Here is a 26,947-nt window from a genome sequence, read left to right as displayed (position 1 = left end):
TGCCATCAGGAAGGAGGTACAGGAGCCTCAGGATCCACACCACCAGGTTCAGGAACAATTATTACCCCTCAGCCATCAGGCTCTTGAACCAGAGGTTATAACTTCACTCAATTCAACACTCAACTGATTCCACAACCCATGGACGCACTTTCAATGGATCTACAACTCATGGTCTCAGTATTATTATTATTATTATTTTTATTTTATTTACACAATTTTCAGTACTCTTCACCTCATTCTAAATATTCATTGCTTTTTTTTATTCTTTGTATTGACTGTGAATGCCCGCAATAAAGAATCTCAGGGTTGTATATGGTGATATACATGTACTTTGATAATAAAAAAATTACTTTGAATTTTGATCCCTCTACATTTTGAAACAAAGTACTCCTCCCACAAGCATCTCCATAACTCAACATTCACACTGCAGAGAGAAATTTCAACATAGAGCACTCACCGTCAGCAACTCCACAGGGAAGACACAAGAATCTTCGTCTTCACGTTGCACGAGAGGCTTCATTCCTTCGGTCTGCACAAACTTCATTAGCGTGCGCAGTGCCAGTTCCTGGAACAGAAGTACAGAACTCAAAAGCCCCAGCAAAAATTACAAATGCAAATTCAGGAGAAAGCCAAGAGTGGTCAAACTGAGGTTGTTCCTAATCATCGTGGACTTGGGGGACCACAAATCTCCTCTTGACCAGTAACAAGGGAAGCACGGTAGGCCAGGGGTTAGCGTAACACGATTACAGTGCAGGCTGTGAGAACCGGGGTTCCATTCTAGTGCCATCTGTAAAGAGTTTGTATGTTCTTCCCGTAACCTCATGGGTTTCCTCCCAAGATGGCACTGGCAATACACGCAACATTTTACTGAGCAACTCATAAAACTTCATGATACACTTTTTCTGTACTACTATCACTGAAATCTACAGTGCAGAACAGGTCCTTTTGTCCCAATGAGCCACACTGCCAAGCAACTCAACCAATTTAACCTTAGGCTAATCACGGGACAATTTACAATGACCAATTAACCTACCAGCCGATACATCTTTGGACTGTGGGAGGAAACCAGAGCACTGCAAGAAACTCTTGCACACAGAGAAAGGACGTAGAGACTCCTTAGAGCTGACGTCGGAATTGAACTCCGAACTCTGATGCCCTGACTGTAAAAGTGCTGCACTGACCACAACTGTCTGACATCGGGATTACCCAAAGCCTCACCACCTAGGAACACACTTGCCTTGCGGTCAGCATTGTCGAGCATTTCCACTGCTTTGTAAAGATTACTGCTACAAAGACATTCACAAATTTCTAGATGTAGTGCGGACAGCATTCTAACTGGCTGCATCACCATTTGGTATGGGGGTGGGGGCTACCGCACAGGATTGGAAAAAGCTGCAGAGAGTTGTAAACTCAGTCAGCTCCATCATGGGCACTAGCCTCCAAGGTATCTAGGACATCTTCAAGGAGCAATGCCTCAAAAAGGCGGCCTCCATCGTTCAGGACCCCCATCACCCAGGACATGCTTTGTACTCATTGCTACCACTGGGAAGCAGATACAGAAGCCTGAAGGCACACACGCAACGATTCAGGAACAGCTTCTTCCCCTCTGCCAAGCAATTTCTGAATGGACAATGAACCCATGAACACTATCCCACTACATTTTTTATTTCTGTTTCTGCACTACTTATTTAGCCGTTTATTATATACTGTAGATCATGTTTTTTTCATACTTTGTATTACATTGTACTGCTGCCATAAAGACAACAAATTTCACAACATAGGTGCAATGTAGGCAAAGGCGGAGTCATGATGTCATTAGATTGTGACTCCTTCGTGTTTATCTACAAAACCAGGTTAATTTCTACCTTTGCTATCTCTGCCTTTCACTTTCAGGGTGGATGGGGCTCTGTTGAAGACGATGACCTGGAGTTACACTCAGACTTCGGTACTTTGTGGCAGTGAGATGCCGCTTTTCAATATCCCAAGGACGCAGCCTGGAAGACGAGCGCACCTTTGGGGTTCTGAGGTTTCATGGCTGTGTGGATGAGCTGATTCTAAGCCGGTGCCACCACTGAATGAAGCCTTGCGGGAGAGAATGGAACATCGGGAACTGCAGATCAGCTGTCGGAGGCTGTGTTTCTTTCTTTCTCTTTCTCTCTCTCTTTTTCTTTCTTTTTCTTTCTCTTTCTCTCTCTTTTTCTTTCTCTCTCTCTCTCTCGTGAGTGAGAGATCGGTGCCAATTCTTTGGTCACAGAACTCAGAAAAAAAGTGGCATGACATACTTTTAACACCATAAATCAACGAGTTATTTTGTTAGGTCTCCCCCTCACTGTGAAAGGGGATACCTCTTTTTCTCTTTATTAGGGGGAGACAGAGCCTGTGGTATGTTGAATTGTTGGGTGAATGAATAGTTTTTGTTGTACTACAGATCACGGTCTGTATTGGGGACTTTGCTATTGCTTGTTTGGTGGGTGGAGGGTGCTGGTGCTTTTCTGCGGAAATGGGTGGGGTTCAAATATTTTGTCTGTCACTCATTCTTTAGGGAGCTTTTGTTTTTGTGGATGTCTGCAAAGAAACAGAATTTCAGGAGGTATATTGTATATATTTCTCTGATATTAAATTGAACTGTCGACATACGCTGGTGATATTAAACCTGATTCTGATCTGCCATAAGTACATCGAAACATGCAGTGAAGTGCACCGTTTGCTTCAACAGTCTGAGGATGTGCTGGATGCAGCCTGCAAATGTCGCCATACTTCCAGCGCCAATGTAGCATGTCCACAACTTACTAACCCTAACTTGCTCATCTTTGGACTGTGAGAGGAACCCCCTGCGGTCACGGGGAGAACGTACAAACTCCTTACAGATGGCGGCGGGAATTGTAATGTCATTGGTGTGCTGCAAAGCGATAAGCTAACCACTACACCACTCTGCTGCCTGTATCCACTACCTCTGGTCACATTCACCTTACTCCGTGACTGTGACATTTTGACAAAAATACCGGACACAAGTCCAGCTGAGATCAAGGAAAGGGGAAGAAATGAGATAGAAGAGACATTCAAGGACTCAGGGTCTTCACTATATATTTTTTGTGTGACTGTTTTTTACTGATATCTTATATGTGCCTTGTGCTGTGCGTGACTGTGCGTGAGAGTAACACTGTTTCATTTGGTTGTATTCAAGCAAGGTTGAATCAGAGGTGGACAGCATTCGTGGGTATTACTATTTCAGAGGATCTGGCCTGGACCCAGCACATGAGTGCAATTGCGAAGAAAACATGTACTACTTCCTTCAGAGTCCACGGAGATTCGGCATCTAATACTTTGACAAACCACTGTGTAGTGGAGAGAGTACTGACTGGCTGCATCACGGCCAGTCAATATACTACGCCAATGCCCTTGAACGGAAAATCCTACCAAAAGTACTGGATTCTGCCCAGTACATCACAGGTACAGGCACATCTACATGAAAGGACGTTGTAGGAAAGCAGCATCCATCATCAGAGGTCCTCACCACCCAGAACATGCTCTCTTCTCGCTGCTGCCATCAGGTAGAAGGTACAAGAGCCTCAGGACTCATGTCACCAGCTTCAAGAACAGTTACTACTCCACAACCATCAGATTCTGGAACAAAAGTGGATAACTACACTCATTTACCCCATCACTGAGATGTTCCCACGACCAATGACCTCACTTTAAGGACCCTTTACCTCACTGTCTCACGTTCTCGTTTTTTGTTGCTATTGATTTCTATTTGCATTTGCACAGTTTGTTGTCTTCTGCACTCTGGTTGATCTTTCATTGATGCTGTTATAATTACTATTCTATAGATTTGCTGAGTGTGCTCTCAGGGTTGTATATGGCGCCAAATATGCACTTTGAACTTTGACAATCAAACAAACTGCCGGGGAAAGTGAGATGGCCAGGCTGCATCTGTGTGCTGCCCTGGATTCAGTTCGAAACACCTCCACAGAGGCTAATAGATATGGAATAGTGAGACCAAATGAGAAACTGCAAGATGAGGGTCCAGTGACTCATCCCCTCATGTGGGTGGTCTCGTTCAGCAGTGTACACACTTCCCAGCAGAAGTGTGCAAGCTCCTGGGACTGAGGTAGCCACCAGGGAAAATCCCAGTCAGAATCAGAGCTTGGGGAACTTGGAAAAGATGTCTCCCTGTGCGGCCGGGGGGGGGGGGGGGGGGGGGGGGGAGGGGTCTGTTTTGCTGCTGCGGGGGTGTTTTGTTTTATATTAAACAAAAGAAGAGCCAAGGTGGCGCTGGTGAACTACGGCGACATTCTGCGCATTATGTACAATACTTGAAATCGCCCAAGTTGGTGCAGTCTTTCATTGATTCTATTCTGGTTATTATTCTACTGTGGATTTATTGAGCGTGCCTGCAACAAAATGAATCTTGGGGTTGTATATGACATCAACTATATCCTTCGACAATAAATTTACTTTGAAATTTGAACTTTAAACACAAGTGCTCCTGCAGATGCTGGAAACCCAGAGCCACACACAAAACGCTGGAGGAACTCAGCAGGTGAGGCAGCATCTATGGGAAAGAGTAAAGAGTCGATGTTTCAGGCCGAGACCCTTCTTCAGGACTGCAAAGGAAGGGGGAAGATGCTAGAATTAAAAGGCGGCGGGGGGGGGTGCAGGACAAGCTAGAAGGTGATAGATGACGCCAGGTGGATGGGAAAGGTAAAGGGCTGGAGAAGGGAGGGGAGTGGACCATGGGAAAAGGGGAAGGAGGAACAGCAGAGGGAGGTGATGGGTAGGTGAGGAGAAGAGGTCAGAGTGGGGAAATGAAGAGGGAAGGGAGGGGAAATTTCTTCCCTTGTCCCAGTGATCTAAACGCAGCCATGTCTCACCTGCATTCCAACTGATCCGTGGTCCATCAGATGAAAGAGCTGCTGGACACAAGCTCGGTAGCGATGCCTCATCCAGATCTTGTACTTCGTCTCAGCATCGAAGTCAGCTGAAATCACATCAACACATCATTAATTCTGTTGGTTTCTTCAACCTTTCTGAGTATTATTATCCATACTGGTGAAATTCCACACTGCCATCATAGAGAGCATCCTCACGTCAGCCATTACCGTCGGGTTCAGTGCAGCAGCAGACAAAACCCTTGAGGTCAGCAGAAAAGGCCACTGGCTGCAGATCACCATCACATCAGATCTTGCATGTGTCCAGAACAAAGCAGGAGGCAGGAAAAATCATTGTAACCACAGCCCACCCTGCAAACTGCCTTTTCCAAAAGGTCCCTCCTGGAAAGCACTATAGGGCTATTAAAACAAAAACTTCACCCCATCTTAAAAGTTTCCACTCCCAGGCAGTTAATCTGATCCACCATTCCAGTGAGCACTGCACCCTCCTCTATTGCCTCAGTCCTGCACTGTAAATAGTTTAAACCACTTTTAATAATGCTGTTTATATTACAAATACATGCCGGCATTTACTCACATTTTATTCCATATCCGTGCCCGGGCAGGGGTAGCACCTCTGGTGAAGGGGCTTGTCGTGACCATTCTGGGGCAGCTCACTCACCTTTCGCCCCCGGACCACCGGACACTCAGCTCTCACCTGTGGCTCCAAGTTACTGTTTGCATGTGACAGCGGCCACGCCCCAGGCTAAACTACGTGCGGGTACCCGGCTGGCCTCATACCCCAGTGAGATAGGGACACGCAAAGGCAGCTCCAGTGGACCGGCCAGATGAGATCCAACGGCCAGGAACGTGGTACCATACGGCTCCATGGAGAATGAAGGGCTTGACAAGGCACAGAAGATGTCATGGTCATCCACTACAACCAAGTTTGTGACGGCTACTCATACCACTGGATCTGACTTCTGAGGTTGACAGTGTGGAACTGCCCCAGTGCAAGGGCTTCTCCATCTTAAAAACCCTTCCACAAAGGCTTCCTGTCATCGTCGGACAACCACCATTCCATACCCGCACTTGAACCTCTAACTTTATATTTTATACAATTCTTTATAATTGTTGAATGTTGTTCCTTGTTGCATGTCGCACAAACACGTCACAGCAAGTTCATAATATATGTAAATCAGGGGTTTCCAACCTAGTGTCCGTGGACCCCTCCCGTCGGTAAATCATAGAGATCCATGGCATAAAAAAGGGTTGGGAACCCCTGATGTAAAAGTACATGATGAATAAAGTTTGTATTTACTTATTGACATTCGACATGGAATTGGTCTTTCTGGCCCTTCAAGCCACAACACCCAGCAACCCCCGAATTTAATCTTAGTCTCATCACGGGACAATTTACCGTGACCAATTAGCTTACCAACCGTTACACTGTGTGGGAGGAAACCAGAGCACCCGAGGAAACTCGCAGTCATGGGGAGAACCTGAGAACTTCTCACAGACAATGGCAGGAATTGAGCCCATGTTCCCTGTACTGTGGAGTGTTGTGCTACCCAAAAGGCTACAATCATAACCCAGAAATACAGTGGCCTCCAGTTACTGGGCCGTCTATTAATCAGGGCAGCTGCTTATTTGGATCAAAAGCAAATTGAGAAAATAGCTGGGATTCCTTCGTTTATTTGGGACACCATGCCTCTTAATTGGGACAGGAGGCGGTCCGCCACGTGTGCTTGTGTGGTACGCCGCACTTAGAGTGAACAGTTGAATTTGTTTATGTTGTATTATCCATCTGGATGGACAGAAGGCGATTCAAAAAGCAGTGACTTTTGATCATTTTGGTTTTTTTATGCCACATAAAGATTTGACACTAGCCAAGAAAAATTACCCTACTGGACCAAATTAAAAGCCACTCGCCTAACACCACTCATCGTCAGCTGGCAGAGGTAACTGGGGTGTCGAAATCTACAACTGCACGGCTGATACATCAGCAAGATAAACTGTGAGAAGAACTGGCATTACACGAGGGACAACAGGGAACATTCCAAAAACTGAGGCGTGAAGGTAAGGATCCAGATGTTGAAGAGACCCTCAATCAATGGTTTTCCTTTGTACCTGGACGGGGTGTGAGTGCCCATTGACCAGCATTAAAAAAACAAGTCTGAGGAACAGGCTAAGAAGCTGGATCAATAAGATCTTAAAGGTACAGATGGCTGGTTGTCTCAATGGAAATGTAGACATCACACTAAATTCAAGAAAACATGATTAGAAAGGTGGTGCTGATGCTGTAACTGAGGCCACGCAGCTGTTGCACCAACAAATAGGGGAAACAGGCCTGCAGCATCTCACGTTATCAATGTCCCACACAGTCTTGCAATCGCAAGAGAAACACCCAAGACAGTCAACTGCCTTTATGGTGGACACCACCTCTGATGCCTTCCTGTAGCATGCAGCAACACAATCCATATCAAGTCCTCCGCCAACAAGCAGCTTGCTGATGGGGTAATCAGCAGTATTCAAAGTTCTTAACATCCAGCACTGTCTTGCGATCGTAACCATGCATGAGAATTACTTCCGACCCAACAGCAAGACTGCTCCAGCCACACAGAATAATGGTAGCACACAAACCCAGCGCAAGAATCAGAATGCTTGCCTCGAGACCCAAAGATCCAACAGCCTACATGGAGAGAACAAATCCAAATCCAACGTGGAGACGGCCCCAAACACAATGTATGCCAAATGGGGAGAAAACTATCCATAAGACTACATGAAGATCAGCTAGCCACAAGAGGACATGATCCTCTGTCATTCAGCACAGTACATGAGGTGCTAGGAAAGATGGCACCTGGGGTTTTGGCAGAAACAGCTTATTTTTCTTTTATCGTGTCTTTCTTTTCTTTTTGAGGTAGTTGGGGTTCTGTTGGAACCCGTGATATACAGTTCAAACTACGATTCTCTGCAAGTGGTGGTTTTCGGACCAGCTGTGTGGGCCTGGCGCATCGCTATCTCCAGGAACAGCCTGGAAGACATGCACCTTCAGGGAGCGACCCCATAGACAACCCAGCTCCTTGCATCATCCAACATCTAAACAGCTTCAGGTGATGGACTGCTACCCTGACATTCTGCTGTAAAAATGTCTTGATACAATTTTGAATTCATTGTTCCCTCAACGAATGCAAGCTGTCCAGGCCATGAGGCAGCAAAGCAGCCCCAAACCATGATGTTCCTTCCAACATGCTTCAGAGTTGGGATGAGGTTTTAGTGTTGGTGTCCAGTGCCCTTATCCCTCCAAACAAAGTGGTGTGCATTTCTGCCAAAAAAGTTCAACAGAAATGTTGTGGTCTTTTGCAAACTTGACATGTGCAGCAATGTTTTTTTATTTTGGAGAGCAGAAGATCCCTCCGTTGTGTCTTTCCATGAACACCATTCTTGTTCAGTGTTTTTCTTATAGTGGACACATAAACAGAGACTTTCTAGAGTTCTAGAGATTTCTGCAGGTTCTGCAGATTTTTGTTGTTATCCTTGGGTTCGTTTTCACTTCCTTCAGCATTGCAAGCTGTGCTTTTGGTGTGATCTTTGCAGGACACCCACTCCTAGAGAGAGTAGACACAGTACTGAGTTTCCTCCACTTGTAGACAGTTTCTCTTACTGTGGACTGATGAAGACTCAAGTTTTTAGAAATGCTTTTGCAGCCTCTCCCAGCTTTGTGCGTCTGTACAATTCTTCTTCCAAGGTCCTCTGACACTTGTTTTGATCGAGCATGGTGCACATAAACAGATCTTTCTTGAGAAGAGCAGGCTATCAGTAACCTGACTTTGAGTGCCTTTTTTGTAGGGCAGGACACCTCCACAACACACACCTCCAATTTCACATCATTGATTGGAACATCTGACTCCAAATAGCTTTTGTAGAAGGTATTACCCCAGAGGTTCACATACCTTTTTTGATCCTAGACTGTGATTGTATAAATGGTGTACTCAGTATGACGAGAAAAATACAATTCCTTTGTGAGTTATTAGTTTAGGCAGATGGTGTTTGTCTATTGTGACTTAGATGAAGATCAGACCACCTTTTATGAGCAATTAATGGACAAGAACGGTAATTGCAAAGGGTTCACAAACTTTTTCATAGAACTGTGTAAGTTTCTGGTATATCAAGCAAAGAAAATCTGTCAAACAGAGCTGAACAGTAAAATATAACAAAGGCAATAAACACTTTGGCTATACCCATATTAATATATTATTTTGGCATAATATATTGGTCCAAAACCAATCTGGAAAATTTACAAACAAAAATAAGAACAAATTTTAGAAAACATTATGTACACTGAAGTCTGTGCACTCTTGTCCTAGACTCCCCCACCATGGGAATCATCCTTTCCACATCTAACATGTCTAGCCCTTTTAACATTCGAAAGATTTCAATGAGGTCACCCCTCATCCTCCAGTAAGTACAGAGCTAGAGCTACCAAACATTCCTCATATGATAACCCTTTCATTCCCAGAATCATCCTTGTGAACCTCCTCTTAACCCTCTCCAATGCCAGCACATCTTTTCTGAGATGAGGAGCCCAAAACTGTTCACAATACTCAAGCTGAGGCCTCACCAGTACCTTATAAAACCTCAGCATCACACCCCTGCTCTTATACTCTAGAACTCATGAAATGAATATTAACATTGCATTTATCTTCCTCACCACTGACTCTACCTGAAATTAACCTTTAGGTTGTTCTGCACAAGGTCTCCCAAGTCCCTCTGCATCTCAGATTTTTGGATTTTCTCCCCATTTAGAAAATAGGCTGCACATTTATTTCTTCTACCAAAACGCACGACCATGCATTTTCCAATATTGTATTTCATTTGCTACTTTCTTGCTGATTGTCCTAATCTGTCCAAGTCCTTTTGCAGCCTACCTATTTCGTCAACACTACCTGCCCCTCTACCAATCTTCATAGTAACTGCAAATTTAGCAACAAAGCCATCTAATCCATCATCTAAATCATTGATATACAGCATAAAAAGAAGTGGTCCCAACAACGTCCCCCGCAGAACGCCACTAGTCACTAGCTACCAACCAGAAAAGGATCCTTTTTTTCCCATGCTGCCTCCTACCAATCAGCCAAAGCTCTAACTGTTAAACCTTACTTCTAATTATTACCCATTACCCGACGCAAGAACACACATTACTACGGAGGATAAAGCAACAGCTTTTTATTATAAGCTTGCTACTAGAGAGAGTCCTCCTTAGGCACACACAGGGGGCCCGTACCAGAGGTCTCTCTGCCAAAGCACAGAGATAAGAGTTTTTTTATACCATATTTGTCACACACACAGGAAACAATTTTTTAGCTACCCCCATAGTCACATGCCGCAACAGTGGTATTTCGAGACAAAGACCCCTTAATCACCCTAAAAGGCAGTCAAGCTCAGACAATCGGGACAATGAGCACAATGAGATAATTCCTCAGTTTTCAACCATTGTTCTGCATATTTGGAGACAAAGTATAATTAGATTACCACATCCTGACACCTGCAGATGAGACAAGGATTGCAGGTTCGTATCGAACCTTTGTCTAACTTAGACGTGTTACAATTTATAGAACTCGCTTACGAGGCAAAAAGCGCTTAGCTCCATACTTGCGAAACCATGTAGCATGAGGTGTGTGACAGATAAGCAGAACTCAATCCACAAAACATAACATTTGCAAGGTTCTCAGTCTGAAAGCAGCACAGGCAGATTACTCAGAACAGAACAAACAGAAGTCTGCATCAATTTTAACCCGTTATAAACAAGAGTCCAAAAATCATTTCCCAACCATTTAACCCTTTAACATTTCATTCCCTCCTTTTATCATTCCATGATAACACAATTAAATTGGGGCTGAAAACGGTGCCGCTAATTTGGTAGCAAAAGCCTTCCAGCAAGTGTTTAAACAGGTCAACAGTACACAACACACAATGATAATCACGACAAGAATGATTAGCCCATGCAGAAGATAAGAGCCCCACGATTCCTCTAGCAACCAGCTGAGCCACCCTTCTGTTCCAGCAGACCCTTGCCTGAAACTATCTAACTGCTCCTGAATCTCTAGAATTGCGTGAGAGACATTATAGGACTCGTCCCTGACATGAGTGATGCACTTATCCTCAACTATGGCACACACCCCTCCTTGTTGAGCTAACTGGTAGTCCACGGCATACCGGGTCTGCAGAGCATACAGTCGAAGTTCTGCCATTTCTTGGTTGATTGCCTCCAGGCCCTCCATTGTGCTGTTCCCCAATGCCGTCAGCCCACAGATGAGGTAGTTTTGATTCCTGGCAGATATGGCCCCTGTAGATCTTCCGAGGGAGAACGTGCTGAGCCAGCCGTAGCCTACCGCTGATTCCAGAGTGGTCGGGTCCTAATAATCCGCACAAAATTCTTTACTAATGGACCGAGCCACTAATGGTCATCGAACGTGAGCTTCCTGCGGGCAAGGAACGGTGAGAGGGCTGATCGTTCCTACTGCGAGTAGTGGAGGCAGAACATTGGTAGCTGTACTATAGGTTCTGTTAAAGAGGAACACATATCCGCTCTTTGCCTGGTAGCATGTGGAACTAACAGAAGAAAATATTTTCTGATACCAGGTATGTTCGGAGCGGTATATTGAAGAGAAAGCTAGTGACATTGTCCCTCTAGAAAAGTGGCTCCCATTACAATGGCCACATACATACTGACTCCCTTTGGGTAGGGAAACACACCTTTCTCGAACACAGGTGCATGAAAACTTCCCTTGTTTTACCCTGCAATCATGATTCAGCCACTGCTTTTCAATGCAGGGGATGTTCTCAGAGACTTTGGCAATTACACACCCCCGTCCTAATCCCTGGAAACAGAAAGGGTAGCTTTGGGTACCCCTACAGCTAGAGTTAGTGACCCAACGTCCCTCTTCCCAATCATCATTTTGTTGCATTCGTGCCTTTAGCCAGGACCGAGTTCCCCAGCACTTGGATTGCCAATTCTCAGAGGTCTACCCAGAGGTATCATTCAGACTTTCCACACACCATCCCCTACTCCCTCTTGTAAACCTTCCTTTATCACCTTTACACTCTCTGCCTGACCTATCCTCTTCCACTAAATCCTCCCACCTCCTTTCGGGTGGGTTAGCCACGAATAGTGCCTCCACAGATTGAGCTAAGGGGTAACATACAGTTCTATTACCATATAATTGCATATGCGTTTCATAAAAGAGATTACTTTCCAAAGTATCTGTTAGTCCAAACATAAAGAGTCCAAGTCCAACAACAATCACTTTTCGTCCGGCAACCATCGCTTACAATCGCTCAGGTGAATCCACCGGTCGTGACCTTGTACTTTTACTACTGTCGGTGTTTGGAGAAGGATCTGAAAAGGTCCTTTCCACCGGGGTCCAAGCTTGGGGCGCTCCCAGTCTCTTATCAGCATCGAATCTCCAATTTTCAAAACCGGCCACACCTCCTCTGGTTTTTCCTGTGGCTTAAACGCCTCCTGCACCTGAGAGGAGCTGGTTAACAGGTCATCTACGTATTGGATAATGGATGACCCCCCCCCCCCGGGAACTGCTGGTTGGGGAATGGACAAATCCTTGCGGAAGGCATGTCCAAGTATATTGCTGGCCTTGGAAAGTAAAGGCAAACAAATACTGGGAGTCGGGGGACAGCGGAATTGCAAAAAACCCATGCTGCAGATCAATGATAGTGAGTCCACAGGGACGTTACTAAGAATGGTGGCAAGGTTGGGGGACGACAGGGCGTAAAGGTTCAACTATTTCACTTATCTTCTGTAAATCTTGTACCAGGCGCCACTCCGTCCGTCCAGGTTTGGGGACGGGTAGAATAGGGGTGTTACAAGGTGATTGGCAGGGGACCAAGATGCCCTGTTGCAAAAAGAGTCCACCAGGGAAGTGATACTGTCAGCAGCGTCCCTCCGGAGGGGGTATTGTGGAATGGAGGGCAGCTGTACTCCCTGTTTCACCCGAATTTGCACTGGGATCACAGAGGTTAGTCCTACAACGACCTTTGATGCAGCCCATAAGTCAGGGTCTGGCTCATCCGAGGGGAGGCCGTGAGGCTGGTGACGACGGACACAGCCTGTTACCAAAAAAAGGGTAAGGTAATAAGTCAAAGTTCCATCTGGGAACATCTGTGGAGTTCTGAGGAGGCTCAGGTCTGCCTGTTCCTGCAGTCGGCAGGCTAGAAACCCTAACTCCTTTGGTTTGTGTCCCGCAGCCACTGACAAGGTAACGTGGAGGGACACAAGACCCAACTGGCTCCATATCTCAGTAGGGACCTGAACTAATAATGCTGCTCCCTCCTTACCCTTTACGCCTCCCAGGACAGTAATGCTGACCATGTTGCCCACAAAAGGGGCATACCGGGTTTCTAATTTCTCTGAGACCACTGAGGGGTCATACGTCAACATCCCCTGCAGAACACCACTAGTCACTAGCAGCCAACCAGAAAAGGATCTTTTTATTCCCACGCTGCCTCCTACCAATCAGCCAATGCTCTAACCATGTTAGTAACTTTCCTGTAATACCATGGGGTCTCAACCTGGTAAGCAGCTTTATGTGTGGCACCTTGTAAAAGGCCTTCTGAAAGTCCGGATATGCAACATCCACTGCATCCCCTTTATCTATCCTACTTGTAATCTCTTCAAAGAATTCCAATAGGTTTGCCAGGCAAGATTTTCCCTTGAGGAAACCATGCTGACTTAGTCCCATCTTGTCTTGTGTCACCAAGTAACCTTATCCTTAACATTTGACTCTAACATCTACCCAACTACTGAGGTCAGACTAATTGGTCTATAATTTCCTTTCTGCTGCCTTCTTCCTTTCTTAAAGAGTGGAGTGGCGTCTGCAATTTTCCAGAACACTCATTTAGTTCATCTGCCATCTCCTTGTCCCCCATTATTATTTCTCTGGTCTCATTTTCTAGTGGTCCTATATCCACTCACATCTCCCTTTTTTTTTTACATACTTGAAAAAGCTTTTATTCTCCACTTTGATATTGTTTGTTAGCTTGCTTTCATGTTTCATATTTTCCCTCAAAATGACTCCAATTTACTTTGGCCAACTCCTCTCCCACATGACGGTAACTTCCTTTACTTCACTGAAATACTGCTACGTCAGACTTTACTTTCTCCCCGCCAAATTCCAAGTTGAACTCAAGCATACTGTGATCACTGTCTTGTAAGGGTTCCTTTACCTTAAGCTCCTTGATCTACTTGGTTCATTACATAACACCCAATCCAGTATAGCTGATCCCCTAGTAGACTCAATGACAAGGTGCTCTAAGAAGCCATCTCGTAGGCATTCAACAAACTGATTTTCTTGAGATCCATACCAACTTGATTTTTCCAATCAACCTGTATGTTGAAATCTCCCATGACTATCATAACATTGCCCTTTTGACATTCTATGACCCATTGTAACCTGCAGTCCACATCTCAGCTACTGTTGGGAGACCTGTATATGATTGTACTCAGGGTTCTTTCACCCTTGCAATTTCTTAACTCAAGCCACAAGGATTCAACATCTTCTGACCCTATGTCACATCTTTCTACATGCCACCCCTTCTGCCTACCTTCCTTTGGTTCAACGTGTAACCTTGGACATTCATTTCCAAACTACAACCATCCTTCAGCCTCAATTCTGTGATGACCACAACATCATACCTGACCATCTGCATTCGTGTAACAAGATCATCCACCATTTCTTATACTTCATATAAGAGAAATAATTCTGAGTAACTGTATTTGCTACCCTTTTTGATTCTGCATCCCTAATGCACGGATACTCTCCCAGGGGCTGCAATTTTGTCCGATATTTGCTTGCCTTCCCTGACAGTCTGATAGCACGCTATCAAATTATCACTACAGGAGAAAATGTTAACCAATGGAAGAGCATGACCCTCCATGGAAGACATCCCCACAATCTGAGCAGACTAGACGTTAACAAGGAAGTGTCGAACGCCTGGCTCACAGTCGGAGACCTCTTCCTAGAAACAGGGTGGCTCCTTGTGGCAATACAGGACCAGGTGGTTAACACAAAAAATATCACAAACGCATTACAAAAGACCAACACATTCAAGACGATAAATGCAGAAAATGCCCAGAGAAACCAGAAACAATCCAACGCTTTACTGGATCCTCCAGCAATCTCATTACTTACACAGGCAAACATCATTCATCAAACCCTTACTTTAAAATACAAACTCATAAAAGACACCGTACCTTACTATAAATATAAGCCTGATCCAGTTTTAGAATCTTAGTCCTGCAAATTATATTACAACGGATCCGTTATCACAGCTAGGAGGATCCATAACTGTTCTGATGGTTTTTTATTTCTACTGAGACACAGAGCGGAATAGACCCTTTGAGCCTTGTTGACCAGCAACCGCTGATCTTAATCCAATCCGAATCACAGGACAATTTATAATGACCGAATCATCTACCAACTAGTACGTCTTTGAACTGTAGGAAGAAACCAAAGCACCCAGAGGAAATTCACATACCTCTTACAGGCAACCGCAGGAACTGAACCCGGATCGTCTGTACTGTAAAGCATTGTGCCAACCACTACGCTACCATGCTGCCCAAGCAAGAACAACTTAAAAGATACAGCCATTCCCAACGCATATAACATACAGAAATTAATAAGTGAAAAACACCAGAAATATGCTGAATTAAAAGAGGAAATTGAAAGACTATGGAACATGAACAGGGTATACATTGTCCCAATAGTAATATGTACAACTGGTATCATCCCAAAGGCACTACACAATAGTATCAAACAATTAGGCCTAATCAGCAATATCTATGTAAATCTCCAGAAAACCACAATACTAAACATGACTAGAATAGTCCGAAAGTTCCTAGCAATTGAGAAATGAGAGTGCTTGGTTATTCCCATACCTCAGGTTTTACCAGCTTCAGCTGAGAAAAAGAGTAACTAAAAACACAATATATATAAAAACATAAGATAGCTTATATACAAAAGTTTGATTCTCTGTCCACAAAGTGACACCAGGCACAGGAGAGTCTGTACGTAAGGTGATTCTGATGGGAAATAATAAAGAAGTGGTGGTTGGGTTTGTGGAGGGGTGGAGGTGTTGATCAGCCTCACTGCTTGGGGAAAGTAACTGTTTTTGAGTCCTGGCATAGCCTCCTCCCTGACAGGAGTGATGAGTGTATGGAACAAGCTGCCAGAGGGAGTGGTTGAATCAGGTATTATGAAAATACTGAAAAGACATGGCTAGGAGGGGTTTAGGAGCAAACGTGAGCAAAAAGGGCTAGCACGACATGGATAAAGTTGGGCCAAATGGTGTTCCTGTGCTGCATAACTATGACTTTAAGGGGCTGCATCCCAAACCACTTGACCTCATCCTATTGTAATTTCAGGGCTGTTTGTGGCAGTCGGTCTCCACTGATCCTGCTGAGCCGGTTAAGCGGACAAAGTACCCCCAAGGTCTCAGCTCCAGTGTGCCCCCTTACCTGACATGGCCTTGTCTTCCCCAGGCAACTGGCCAACAAACAGATCTCCTCGCTGCAGCAAGGTGCAGAACAAGGTGCTACACGTCCTGATGGCTTCAAGGACATTGGCCTCTGGATGAGCCTAGTGGACAGAATACAGGAACATATCAATATTATTAACGTCAACTCTGGGTTGCACCCACTCAGTCTCCGTGTCATTAATGCTGGGTGATGTAAAGTAACAGCGTGCATCCATTGCTTCTATAAAACTAAACGTTCCTCATGCATTAACCCTTTCATACTCAAAATCATTCTCATGAACCTCCTCTGGACCCTCTCCAATGCCAGCATATCAACAACAATCAGGCTCTTGAACTAAAGGGGAGAACTTCACTCAACCTCACTTGCACTATCAATGAAATGTTCACACAATCTATGGACTCACTTTCATGGACTCTTTGTCTCATGTTCTCGATATTTATTGCTATTTTGTTGATTATTATTTCTTCTTGTATTTGCACAGTTTGTCTTTCGCACACTGGTTGAACACACAAGTTCGCGTGGTCTTCATTGATCCTATTATGGTTATTATTGTATTATGGATTTATTGAGTATGCCTACAAGAAAATGAATCTCAGGGTTGCATATAGTGACATACTGTACATGTACATTGATAATAAATTTACTGTGAACTTTTCTTTTCACAAGCACCATACGGGGTCCCTTTTGGGCTACTTTTCATTAGGGGCCCAAAACCACTCACGACACTCCAAGTGCGGTCTGACCAAGGCCTTATAAAACCTCAGCATTACATCCTTGCTTTTATATTTTGGTTCCCTGGAAATGAATGCTAGCATTGCATTTGCCTTCCTCACTATCAACTCAACCTACAAGTAAAATTTTACGTAATGCTGCATGGGTCCCTTTGCACCTCGGATTTCTGAGTTCTGTTTCTAATGGGCTTCATTACCGGGATGTTGCTGAAACTGGAGGACCCGAGGTATAAGGAATTATTGAATAGGTTAGGACTTTATTCCTTGGAATGTAGAAGATTGAGAGGAGGTTTGATGGCAATATACAAAACTATGAAGGGTATAGATGCAAACTGGCTTTTTTCACGGAGGTTGGGTGGGACTACAACTAGACGTCATAGTTTAAGGGTGAAAGGTGAAAAGTTTAAGTGGAACATGAGGGGAAACTTCTCCACTCAGAGGGTGGTGAGACGAGCTGTCAGCAGAAGTGGTGGATGCAGGTGTGAGTGCAACATTTAAGAAAAATTTGGACAGGTACATGGATGGGAGGGCTGTGGTCTGGGAGCAGGTAGATGGAACCAGGCAGAATTATAGTTCAGCAATGACTAGATGGGCCAAAGGGCCAGCTTCTGCACTGTAGTGTTCTATGACTCAAAGGCGTTTTGTCTTTCAGCTATATCCCCACAGAATCGCACAGAGAACCAGCTTACAGCATGTACAATGATATCTTCCTGCTTCCATGGGAAGGAAGCTAGCTAAGGCACAAAGCAAACACTTTTCCTTTTCAATAGTCTTGTGGAAATGTACTTTGTTTCTATTAACAAAATTGCAGTTTTGTCTGTTACAAGATGGAACCTGTATGATACCAGAGTCCTTTGCTAATTGAGTTTGTGCAACATTATGCCCATGGAACTCAAGTCCTTGACAAACTGCAGACCAGCAGGTGAGTTACTGAAAGAATGCACCTGAACTGAAGTGTAAGTAGCCAACATTTGTGTATAAAGGAATGACTATGCTGTCTGTTTTTTCAAAGCTATCACCAGCTCTTGTGCGGTGCTAGTCTTCCCTTGCAGCAAGTAAAATAAATGCTTTATGATCGATCCACTGAGTTAATTGTTGTTTGTTACAAGACATAACTAGAAGATGCTCGACAAAACTTTCAGGTCCCACTGAGATTGCATGTTTAGGTGCAGGAACGGACCAAGGTCTGGTGACCACCTGCTCCCGAGGAAACTCCTGCAATGGAGTGATCACCAACATGTAAGTTTGCTTTTTCACTCCACATGGCCTTCCTAGGCGAGTAGCAAATTCCGGGTTCCATCCTTATACACTGTGTCCTGTGTTACTGTCTACTGAATGGATCAGTTTCACTGTGATTCCGATGCTTTCAGCACTGTGACCAGAAATGTACGGATATCAAATAGTAGATTTGACCTGTAAGAGCATCGGGGACGCCCCAATCCGTACGGCAGGAGTGTCGGGGGAGACCCCAATCCGTACAGCAGGAGTCAGGAGTGTCAGGGAGACCCCAATCCGTATGGCAGGAGTGTCGGGGAGACCCCAATCCGTATGGCAGGAGTGTCGGGGACGCCCCAATCTGTATGGCAGGTGTCAGGGAGACCCCAATCCGTACGGCGAGTGTCGGGGGAGACCCCAATCCGTACAGCAGGAGTCAGGAGTGTCAGGGAGACCCCAATCCGTACGGCGAGTGTCGGGGGAGACCCCAATCCGTACCGCAGGAGTGTCGGGGGGGACTACACTAAATACATACGGTAGGTGTCAGGGTTATGGGAAGAGATCAGTGGGAAGAATTACTGATGAGGAAAGAAGGAGTGTATATTGTCCTTGGACTGCAGGAGAATTACAGGCCATGCCCGACATGGAAACAGGTTTGGAAAAGAGCTCACCTCCTCTCCGCCCTCTCCCCTCCCTCACCTCCTCTCCGCCCTCTCCCCTCCCTCACCTCCTCTCCGCCCTCTCCCCTCCCTCACCTCCTCTCCGCCCTCTCCCCTCCCTCACCTCCTCTCCGCCCTCTCCCCTCCATCCCCTCCTCTCCGCCCTCTCCCCTCCCTCACCTCCTCTCCGCCCTCTCCCCTCCCTCACCTCCTCTCCGCCCTCTCCCCTCCATCCCCTCCTCTCCGCCCTCTCCCCTCCCTCACCTCCTCTCCGCCCTCTCCCCTCCCTCACCTCCTCTCCGCCCTCTCCCCTCCATCCCCTCCTCTCCGCCCTCTCCCCTCCTTCACCTCCTCTCCCCTCCCTCACCTCCTCTCCGCCCTCTCCCCTCCATCCTCTCCTCTCCGCCCTCTCACCTCCCTCACCTCCTCTCCACCCTCTCACCTCCCTCACCTCCTCCAGTGCGGCGCTCCCTCACCCCGTACCCCATGTCCCGTTCTCCCACGTGTTGTGGGATCCTACCGCGCCCGCCCCACACTAACCTGCAGCGCCTCCAGGATGTCGATTACGCCGTTCGCCTTCCTCCTGTCGCCCAGCACCATCCGCAGGCGCTCAGAGAGCGACATCCCGGCCGCGGCTCCGCTTCCAGGCCGGGAGCCCGACGGGGATCCGGCTTCCCGCATCGCCGCCGCCATCCCTCCAGGTCCACGTGACCTATGTGACAACCAATCGGGAGAGGCGAACGGGGCGGATCCTACGGAGGACCGCCCCTCCCCTTAAAGAGACAGTGCCCTGCGCTGGGCCACGGGTCATGTTACCTGTCTGTCCATTTGTGTGTTCCTCACTCTCTGCATCTCTCTGTATATCTCTACATATCAGTTTATGTGTCACTCTCTCTGAGACTCCAGATACTGGAACCTGATGCAATACAGAATCCACCAGAGGAAACACTCTGCTGAAGGGTCTCGGGCCGAAATGTCGACTATACTCTTTGCCATAGATGCTGCCTGGCCTACTGAGTTCCCCCAGCATTTTGTGTGTTGCTTGCATTTCAAGCAATTGCAGATTTTCTCTTGTTTGTTTATATATCTACCTGACTTGCTATCTATCTGCCTGTCTACCTAGCTATCTGTCTATCTATCTACCCACCCTCCTACATCTGGACACCACTGTCCAACTCACCATTGGCCAGCTGCACTAACCATCCATAATGACCGAGTTGCCTAGTTGGTCTCATCCCTTGGTGCCTTCTCCAAGACACATCTTTCAATCTATTCTTCATAAAATTAAGTTTCTGAGCTCCTCTCCTGTTTCCTCAGAGTTAAGTGTTGACATGAAGAATTCTGAGGTAGGGTATGTTGTTACATTTGTACAACTACAATACAGTGGTGCTAGAAAGTTTGTGAACCTTGCAGAACTTTCTCTACTTCCACATAAATAGCTAAAATGGGATCAGATCTTCACATAAGTCTTAAAATTAGTTAAAGAGAACCCAATTAATTAAATAAATAACACAACATTATACAGTAAACTGCTCTATTTCTATCTTTGATATTGCTTTTTTTCCCTTTCCGGGCTCTTTTGAAGACCTTGACCAGGAGTTACACGCTGACTTCGGTTCTTTGTGAGAATGGGACCTGCTCTCGGGGCCTCACAACCGGCCATTTTTCAATATCCCAAGGATGCGGCCCGGAAGTCCAGCATGCCAGATTTTCGTGGCTCTGGAGACAGGCTGATTCAAGGCTGGTGTCATGGGAGAACATGGAAAATCGGAAGCTGGGGACTTACTGTTGGTTGTGTGCCCAGAGACCTGAGTTCTTTGGGCCAGGGCTCAAAAAAAAAGTGGCGCAACAGACTTTTAACACCATAAATCAGCAACTTGCTTTGTTATGTCTCCTCTCTCGCTGTGAAACTGGGACACCTCTTTCTCCCTTACTAGGGTATGTCCTGGGTATGACTCTAAACTGCAAACAGTGATGAGGCTCTGATTGGGGACCTTCAGAGCTTTGGGGAAAGTGGAGTTACCTCTTAGTCATTCATTGCCCCCAGGGCCGCTCTGACCCAGAACGGTAGCACCTGCAAGGGTTCTTGCTCAGGATACGAGCGAAGGCCAATGGCAGATCCGGCAGGTGTAGTAACTGAACTTATGACGGAGAAGGCAGATGAGCTACAACCTTAAATGTCAATGGCTATAGTACAGGCGGATGAACATTTGGGAAGAGAAGTGGTGATTTCTTCAGTTCGCCCAATGGTAGGCAATAGCAAACCACCGTTGCTAGATAGTAGGTTACCTAGAATCTATTTGCTAAGAAAACCATGGTCAAACTCACAAAATGTATCACACAACAACAGCGTCAAAAGGATCTTCAAGACAATTCTGAAGATGTTTCGCTCGGTAGGGTTGATTCTGGTCAGCAGGGGATCCCTGACCATCATCAAACTACTGCTCATAAAATTCAAGTAACACAAAAGAACATTATTGCCACTTGGAATGTAAGAACCCTATATCAAGCAGGAAGATTGGACAATGTGATAAATGAAATGGAAAGACTAAAGAGTAACATCATGGGAATTAGCAAAGTTCGTTGGATAGGTGCTGGAACATGACAGAATAGAAATAAAACACTAATTTATTCTTGTGGAACATCCCATACTAATGGAGTAGGAATTCTTATGGATGAAAACATGGCAAAAAGTGTTTTAGGACAATGGGCAATATCAGAAAGAGTGCTCCTTGTTAGAATCAGAGAACAACCATTTGATTTAGCAATTATACAGGTATATGCACCAACAACAGATGGAACAAATGAGGATATAGATAAATTTTATGAAGGGCTTGAACAAGCAAAGAACGGATGCAAATCTCAAGATATTGTTATTGTCATGGGAGATCTAAATACTAAAGTAGGACAAGGTGCTGATGGAAATACCATAGGAAAATTTGGACTATGGGAAAGAAATGAAAGAGGTGAGAAATGGGTAGAATGGTGCAAGATGAATAATCAGGTCATTATGAATACCTACTTTAAAAACCATCCAAAACTCTTGCGGACTTGGAAAAGTCCAGGTGATAACACTAGAAATCAAATTGACTTTATTACTATAAACCAAAGATTTAGAAACTCAGTGACTCAATGCAAAACATATCCAGGTCAGACTGTAATAGTGACCATAACCCAGCAGTATGTCATGTAAAAGTAAAACTTTAAAAACTAAAGCAGCAAAAACCTGAACAATCCCTTGACTACTTGCAATTAATTAAAGAAAACTTAAAATAAAAATTTACAATTGAAATAAGGAATAGATTTCAAAGTCTAGAAATAGAATCTGTTGAAGATGATAGCAATCATGTAGAAATGAAATTTAATTCTCTAAAGGATGCCTTGGTAGAATCAGTGAAGTCCGTGATTCTTAAAAAAGAAAAAAGCACAAAGAATAAATGGATGACAGATGAAATCAAAAATCTAATGGAAGAAAGGAGACGGAAGAAAGCAAATCCTATAGAATATAAATCCTTAGATAAAAAAGTTAAAAGCTTATGTCAAAAAGCCAAAGAAGAATGGTTAAACCAGGATTGTGAGCAAATGGAAAGAATCCCTATTACTGATCCAAAAAGGTTAAATCAAGAATATCACTGGTAAAAAGCTCCTCTGTTCCTCAGGTGGATGTTTGAAAGCAAAGGACAGTACCATTATCACAGAAAAAGATGAGATTATGAACAGATGGACTGAGTATACTCAGGAATTGTTTGAAGACAATCAAGGTGAAAAACCAGAAATTCAAAAAAACATTGAAAGTCCAAGTATTTTAAAATCTGAAGTTCGTAATGCAATAAATAAGATGAAGAAAGGAAAGGCAGCAGGTCCTGATGAATTAGCAATAGAACAAATTATCACCCTTGAAGATTATGGAATTGAAAAACTTACTGATTTAATCAATGACATTTATGAGACTGGAATAATACCAGAAGAGATGAAAATATCAGTATTTATCACTCTTCCTAAGAAACCTGGAGCAATAGAATGTGAATTACATAGGACCATGTTTAATGAGTCGTATCACCAAGATACTTCTAAGAATTTTGATGACAAGAGCTAAAAGTAAGATGCAAGCTGAAATAGGCAAAGAACAATGTGGTTTTGTGAAAGACAAAGGTACAAGAAAAGTGATATTGATGTTAAGGATACTATCAGAACGAGCTATTTAAGTGCAAAAAGATTTGCTTGTTTTATCAACTGCACAAAAGCATTTGATAAAGTGAAGTACAGTAAGTTATTTGAAATATTACAGATCTAGATTCGAAAGACCTCCACCTAATCAGAAATCTGCACTGGGAAAAAACTGCCGCTGTAAGAATAGATGGAGAAGTGAGTCAGTTTACGAAAATCAAGAGAGGCGTTAGACAAGGGTGTGTTTTCTCCCCTGATTTATTTAATGTGTACAGTGAAACAATATTACAAAAAAAGAGACATCTTGGGAATCAAAGTTGGCGGTGAAAACACCAATAATTTTAGATATACAGATGACACTGTGGTAATTGCAAGTATGGAGGAAGAACTACAAAACTTGATATAATTGTTGAAGAAAGTGCAAAAATGGGTCTATCTATCAATTGCAAAAAGACAGAATGCATGGTGATATCAAAAAGAAGGAGAATCCTATCTGCAGGCTGAGAATAAATGGAGAAGACATAAAACAAGTACAGAACTTTTGCTATTTAGGAAGCTGGGCGAGATCAGATGGCAGGTGCGACTTGGACATCAAAAGAAGAATAGGGATAGTAAAAGACACCTTTATGAGAATGAAGAGTATACTGACCAATACTAAACTAGGCATGACAACCTGCCTCAGAGTACTGAAATGTTACGTTTATCCAGTTATGTTATATGGCTCAGAATGTTGGACAATATCTTGTAACATGAGGAAACGAATTGAAGCAGCAGAGATGTGGTTTTTGAGGAAGGTGCAAAGAATATCATGGACGAAATGAATATCTAATGAGGATCTCATGAAAAGAGCAAATGCAAAAATAGAAATAATGTATGAGATCATGAAAAGGCAATGTAACTTCATAGGCCATGTGATTAGGAAAGAGGAGTTAGAATGCACGGTAATTATGGGAAAGATTGAAGGGAAGAAAGCAAGAGGAAGACAAAGACAAATGATGATGGAGACAGCAGCCAGAGAACTGGAAATGAATACCAATGAATTGATCCACTTGACCCGAAACAGGATTGTGTGGGCCATGGCAGTCAAAGTTCAAACTGGGCACGGCACCTGATGATGATGATGATGGGGGAGAGAGAGAGAGCCTATGGTACGTTGAATACCGGGTGAATGAGTAGTCTTTGGGGTACTGCAAGTCTGTGTCTTTATTGATGCTTTGCTGCACGCTTGAGTGCCTGGTGGGGGGGGCGGGGCGCCAATGCTCTTTTACTGGTGGGGGAGGGTCATTGCCTTGCTGCTGCTGCTTGTGTGTTGGAGGGGGGTTGGGTGGTGACTTTGGGGTTCTAACATTTAACTGTCATTCATTCTTTGGGGTACTCCTCTGTTTTCATGGATGTTTGTGAAAAAAAAATTCAGGATATATATTGCATACATTTCTCTGACATTAAATTTACCTATTGAATATATCTATTGAAACCTGTTCATTTATTTATTGAGAAAAATGATCCAATATTACATGTATTTGTTGGAATAAGTACGTGAACCTCTGGGATAATGTTTTCTACAAAATCTATTTGGAGTCGGGTGTTCCAATCAATGAGAGAGATTGGAGGTGTGAGTTGTAGATGTGCCCTGCCCTATAAAAAGACACACAACGTCAGGTTACTGACAGAGCCTGCTCCTCTCAAGAAAGATTTGTTATGTGCACCATGCCTCTATCAAAACAACTTTCAGAGGACCTTAGAAGAAGAATTGCAGAGATGCATGAAGCTGGAAAAGGCTACAAAAGTAATTCTAAAGACCTGAGTGTTCATCTGTCTACAGTAAGAGAAATTGTCCACAAATGGAGGAAACTCAGTACTGTTGCTGCTCTCCCAAGGAATGGGCATCCTGCAAAGATCACACCGAGAGCACAACGTGCAATGCTGAGTGAGGTGAAGAAGAACCCACGGGTAACAGCAAAGGACCTGTGGAAATCTCTAGAACTTGCTAAAGTCTCTGTTCATGTGTCCACTATAAGAAAATCACTGAACAAGAATGGTGTTCGTGGAAAGACACCACGGAGGAAACCACTGCTCTCCAAAAAAAACTTTGCTACATGTTTCAAGTTTGCAAAAAACCATCTGGATGTTCTACAACTCTTCTGAGACAATGCTCTGTGGACAGATGAGACAAGAGTTGAACCTTTTGGCAGAAATGCACATTGCTATGTTTGGAGGAAAAAAGGCACTGCACACCAACACCAAAACCTCATTCCAACCGTGAAGAATGGTGGAAGGAGCATCATGGTTTGAGGCTGTTTTAAATTGTTGAAGGAACAATAAATTCAAAACTGTATCAGGACATTTTACAGGAGAATTTCCGGGTAATGGTCCATCACCTGAAGTTTAATAGAATTTGGATAATATAATGATCTGAAACACAAGAGTAAATCAACAACAGAATGGTTTAAGAAGAAGAAAATGTGTGTTTTGGAATGGCTGAGTCAAAGTCCTGACCCTAATTCTACAGAAATGTTGTGAAAGGACCTGAGCAAGCAGTTCATGCAAGGACGCCCACCAACATCCCAGAGTTGGAGCAGTTCTGTAAGGAGGAATAGCCGAAAATTCTTTGAAGATTATGTGCAGGACTGCTCAACAGCTAACATTTGGTTCAGTTATTGCTGTACAAGAGGGTCAGACCAGTTACTGAAAGCAACAGTTCACGTACCTCTTCCAGCAGATACATGTAATATTGGATCATTTTTCTCAATAAATAAATGGAGAAGTGTAATGTTTTTCGTGTTATTTATTTAATTGGGTTCTCTTTTTCTAGTTTTAGGACTTGGGTGAAGATCTAATCACATTTTCAGTCATACATATGCAGAAGTAGAGAAAATTCTACAGGGTTCACAAACTTTCCAGCATTACTGTATGAGATGTCCAGGGGCTTGTCATGTCCATTCTGGGACAGCTCACTCACCTTTGGTCCCCACCAGACACTCAGCTCTCACCTGGGGCTCCAAACAGTGTTTGCATGTGACAGCAGCGGCTCCCAGGTACACCGCTTCGACAGATGGGCTAAACCAGGTGAGGGTAGTCAGCGGGCCTCATAGCCCCGTGATATAGGGACATCGCTGTCCTAGCATGCGAGATCATCTCTGGCGGACTGGACCCATGAGATCAACAGTGAGATACAGTGACCAGGAAGGCGGTTCGGCAACATTTAGTGGAGAGCGAAGAAGACATCATCGTCATCCACTGCATCCAAGGAAGACCCCAGTTTGTGATGACTATCTGTATCACTGGACCCAGTGCAATGGCTTTTCCACTTTAAAAACTCTTAGAACATAAGACCATAAGACACAGGAGCTGAATTGGGCCATTCAGCCCATCGAGTCTGCTCTATTCCATCATGGCTGACCCCAGACCCCACTCAACCCTATACACCTGCCTTCTCACCATATCCTTTGTTGCCTTGACCAATCAGGAAACGATCAGCTTCTGCCTTAAATATACCCGCGGACTTGGCCTCCACCGCAGTCTGTGGCAGAGCGTTCCACAGAGTCACTACTCTCTAGCTAAAAATTTCCTCTTTACCTCTGTTCTAAAGGGTCACACCTTAATTTTGAGGCCATGCCTAGTTCTGGATACCCCCACCATATGAAAGATCCTCTCCACATCCACCCTCTTGCATGGGGCTCCTATCATTGTCTATTATGATGGACAACCAACCAAAATCCAACAGGTTCGAGCCACTGGGTGTACGCTCAGTAG

At 44.4% G+C, this 26,947-nt stretch overlaps 1 protein-coding gene across 1 annotated transcript in view; it reads right to left on the bottom strand.

The window, feature by feature from the left end:
• noc4l (nucleolar complex associated 4 homolog) overlaps window positions 1-19,736 on the bottom strand; it is a 66,792-nt gene extending 47,056 nt beyond the window's left edge. Inside the window, exons 1-4 of the mRNA XM_072240819.1 lie at window positions 19,568-19,736; window positions 16,402-16,522; window positions 4,875-4,981; window positions 458-565 (exon numbers count right to left, since the gene is read on the bottom strand). Coding sequence (XP_072096920.1) covers window positions 458-565; window positions 4,875-4,981; window positions 16,402-16,522; window positions 19,568-19,720 — 489 coding nt within the window. The 5' untranslated portion in view covers window positions 19,721-19,736. The remainder of the gene's footprint in view (window positions 1-457; window positions 566-4,874; window positions 4,982-16,401; window positions 16,523-19,567) is intronic.
• Window positions 19,737-26,947: the final 7,211 nt, after the last annotated feature.

The sequence above is a fragment of the Mobula birostris genome, chromosome 22 (assembly GCF_030028105.1).
Source record: "Mobula birostris isolate sMobBir1 chromosome 22, sMobBir1.hap1, whole genome shotgun sequence".
Classification (NCBI taxonomy): domain Eukaryota; kingdom Metazoa; phylum Chordata; class Chondrichthyes; order Myliobatiformes; family Myliobatidae; genus Mobula; species Mobula birostris.
This window is presented reverse-complemented; position numbering and strand designations above follow the sequence as displayed.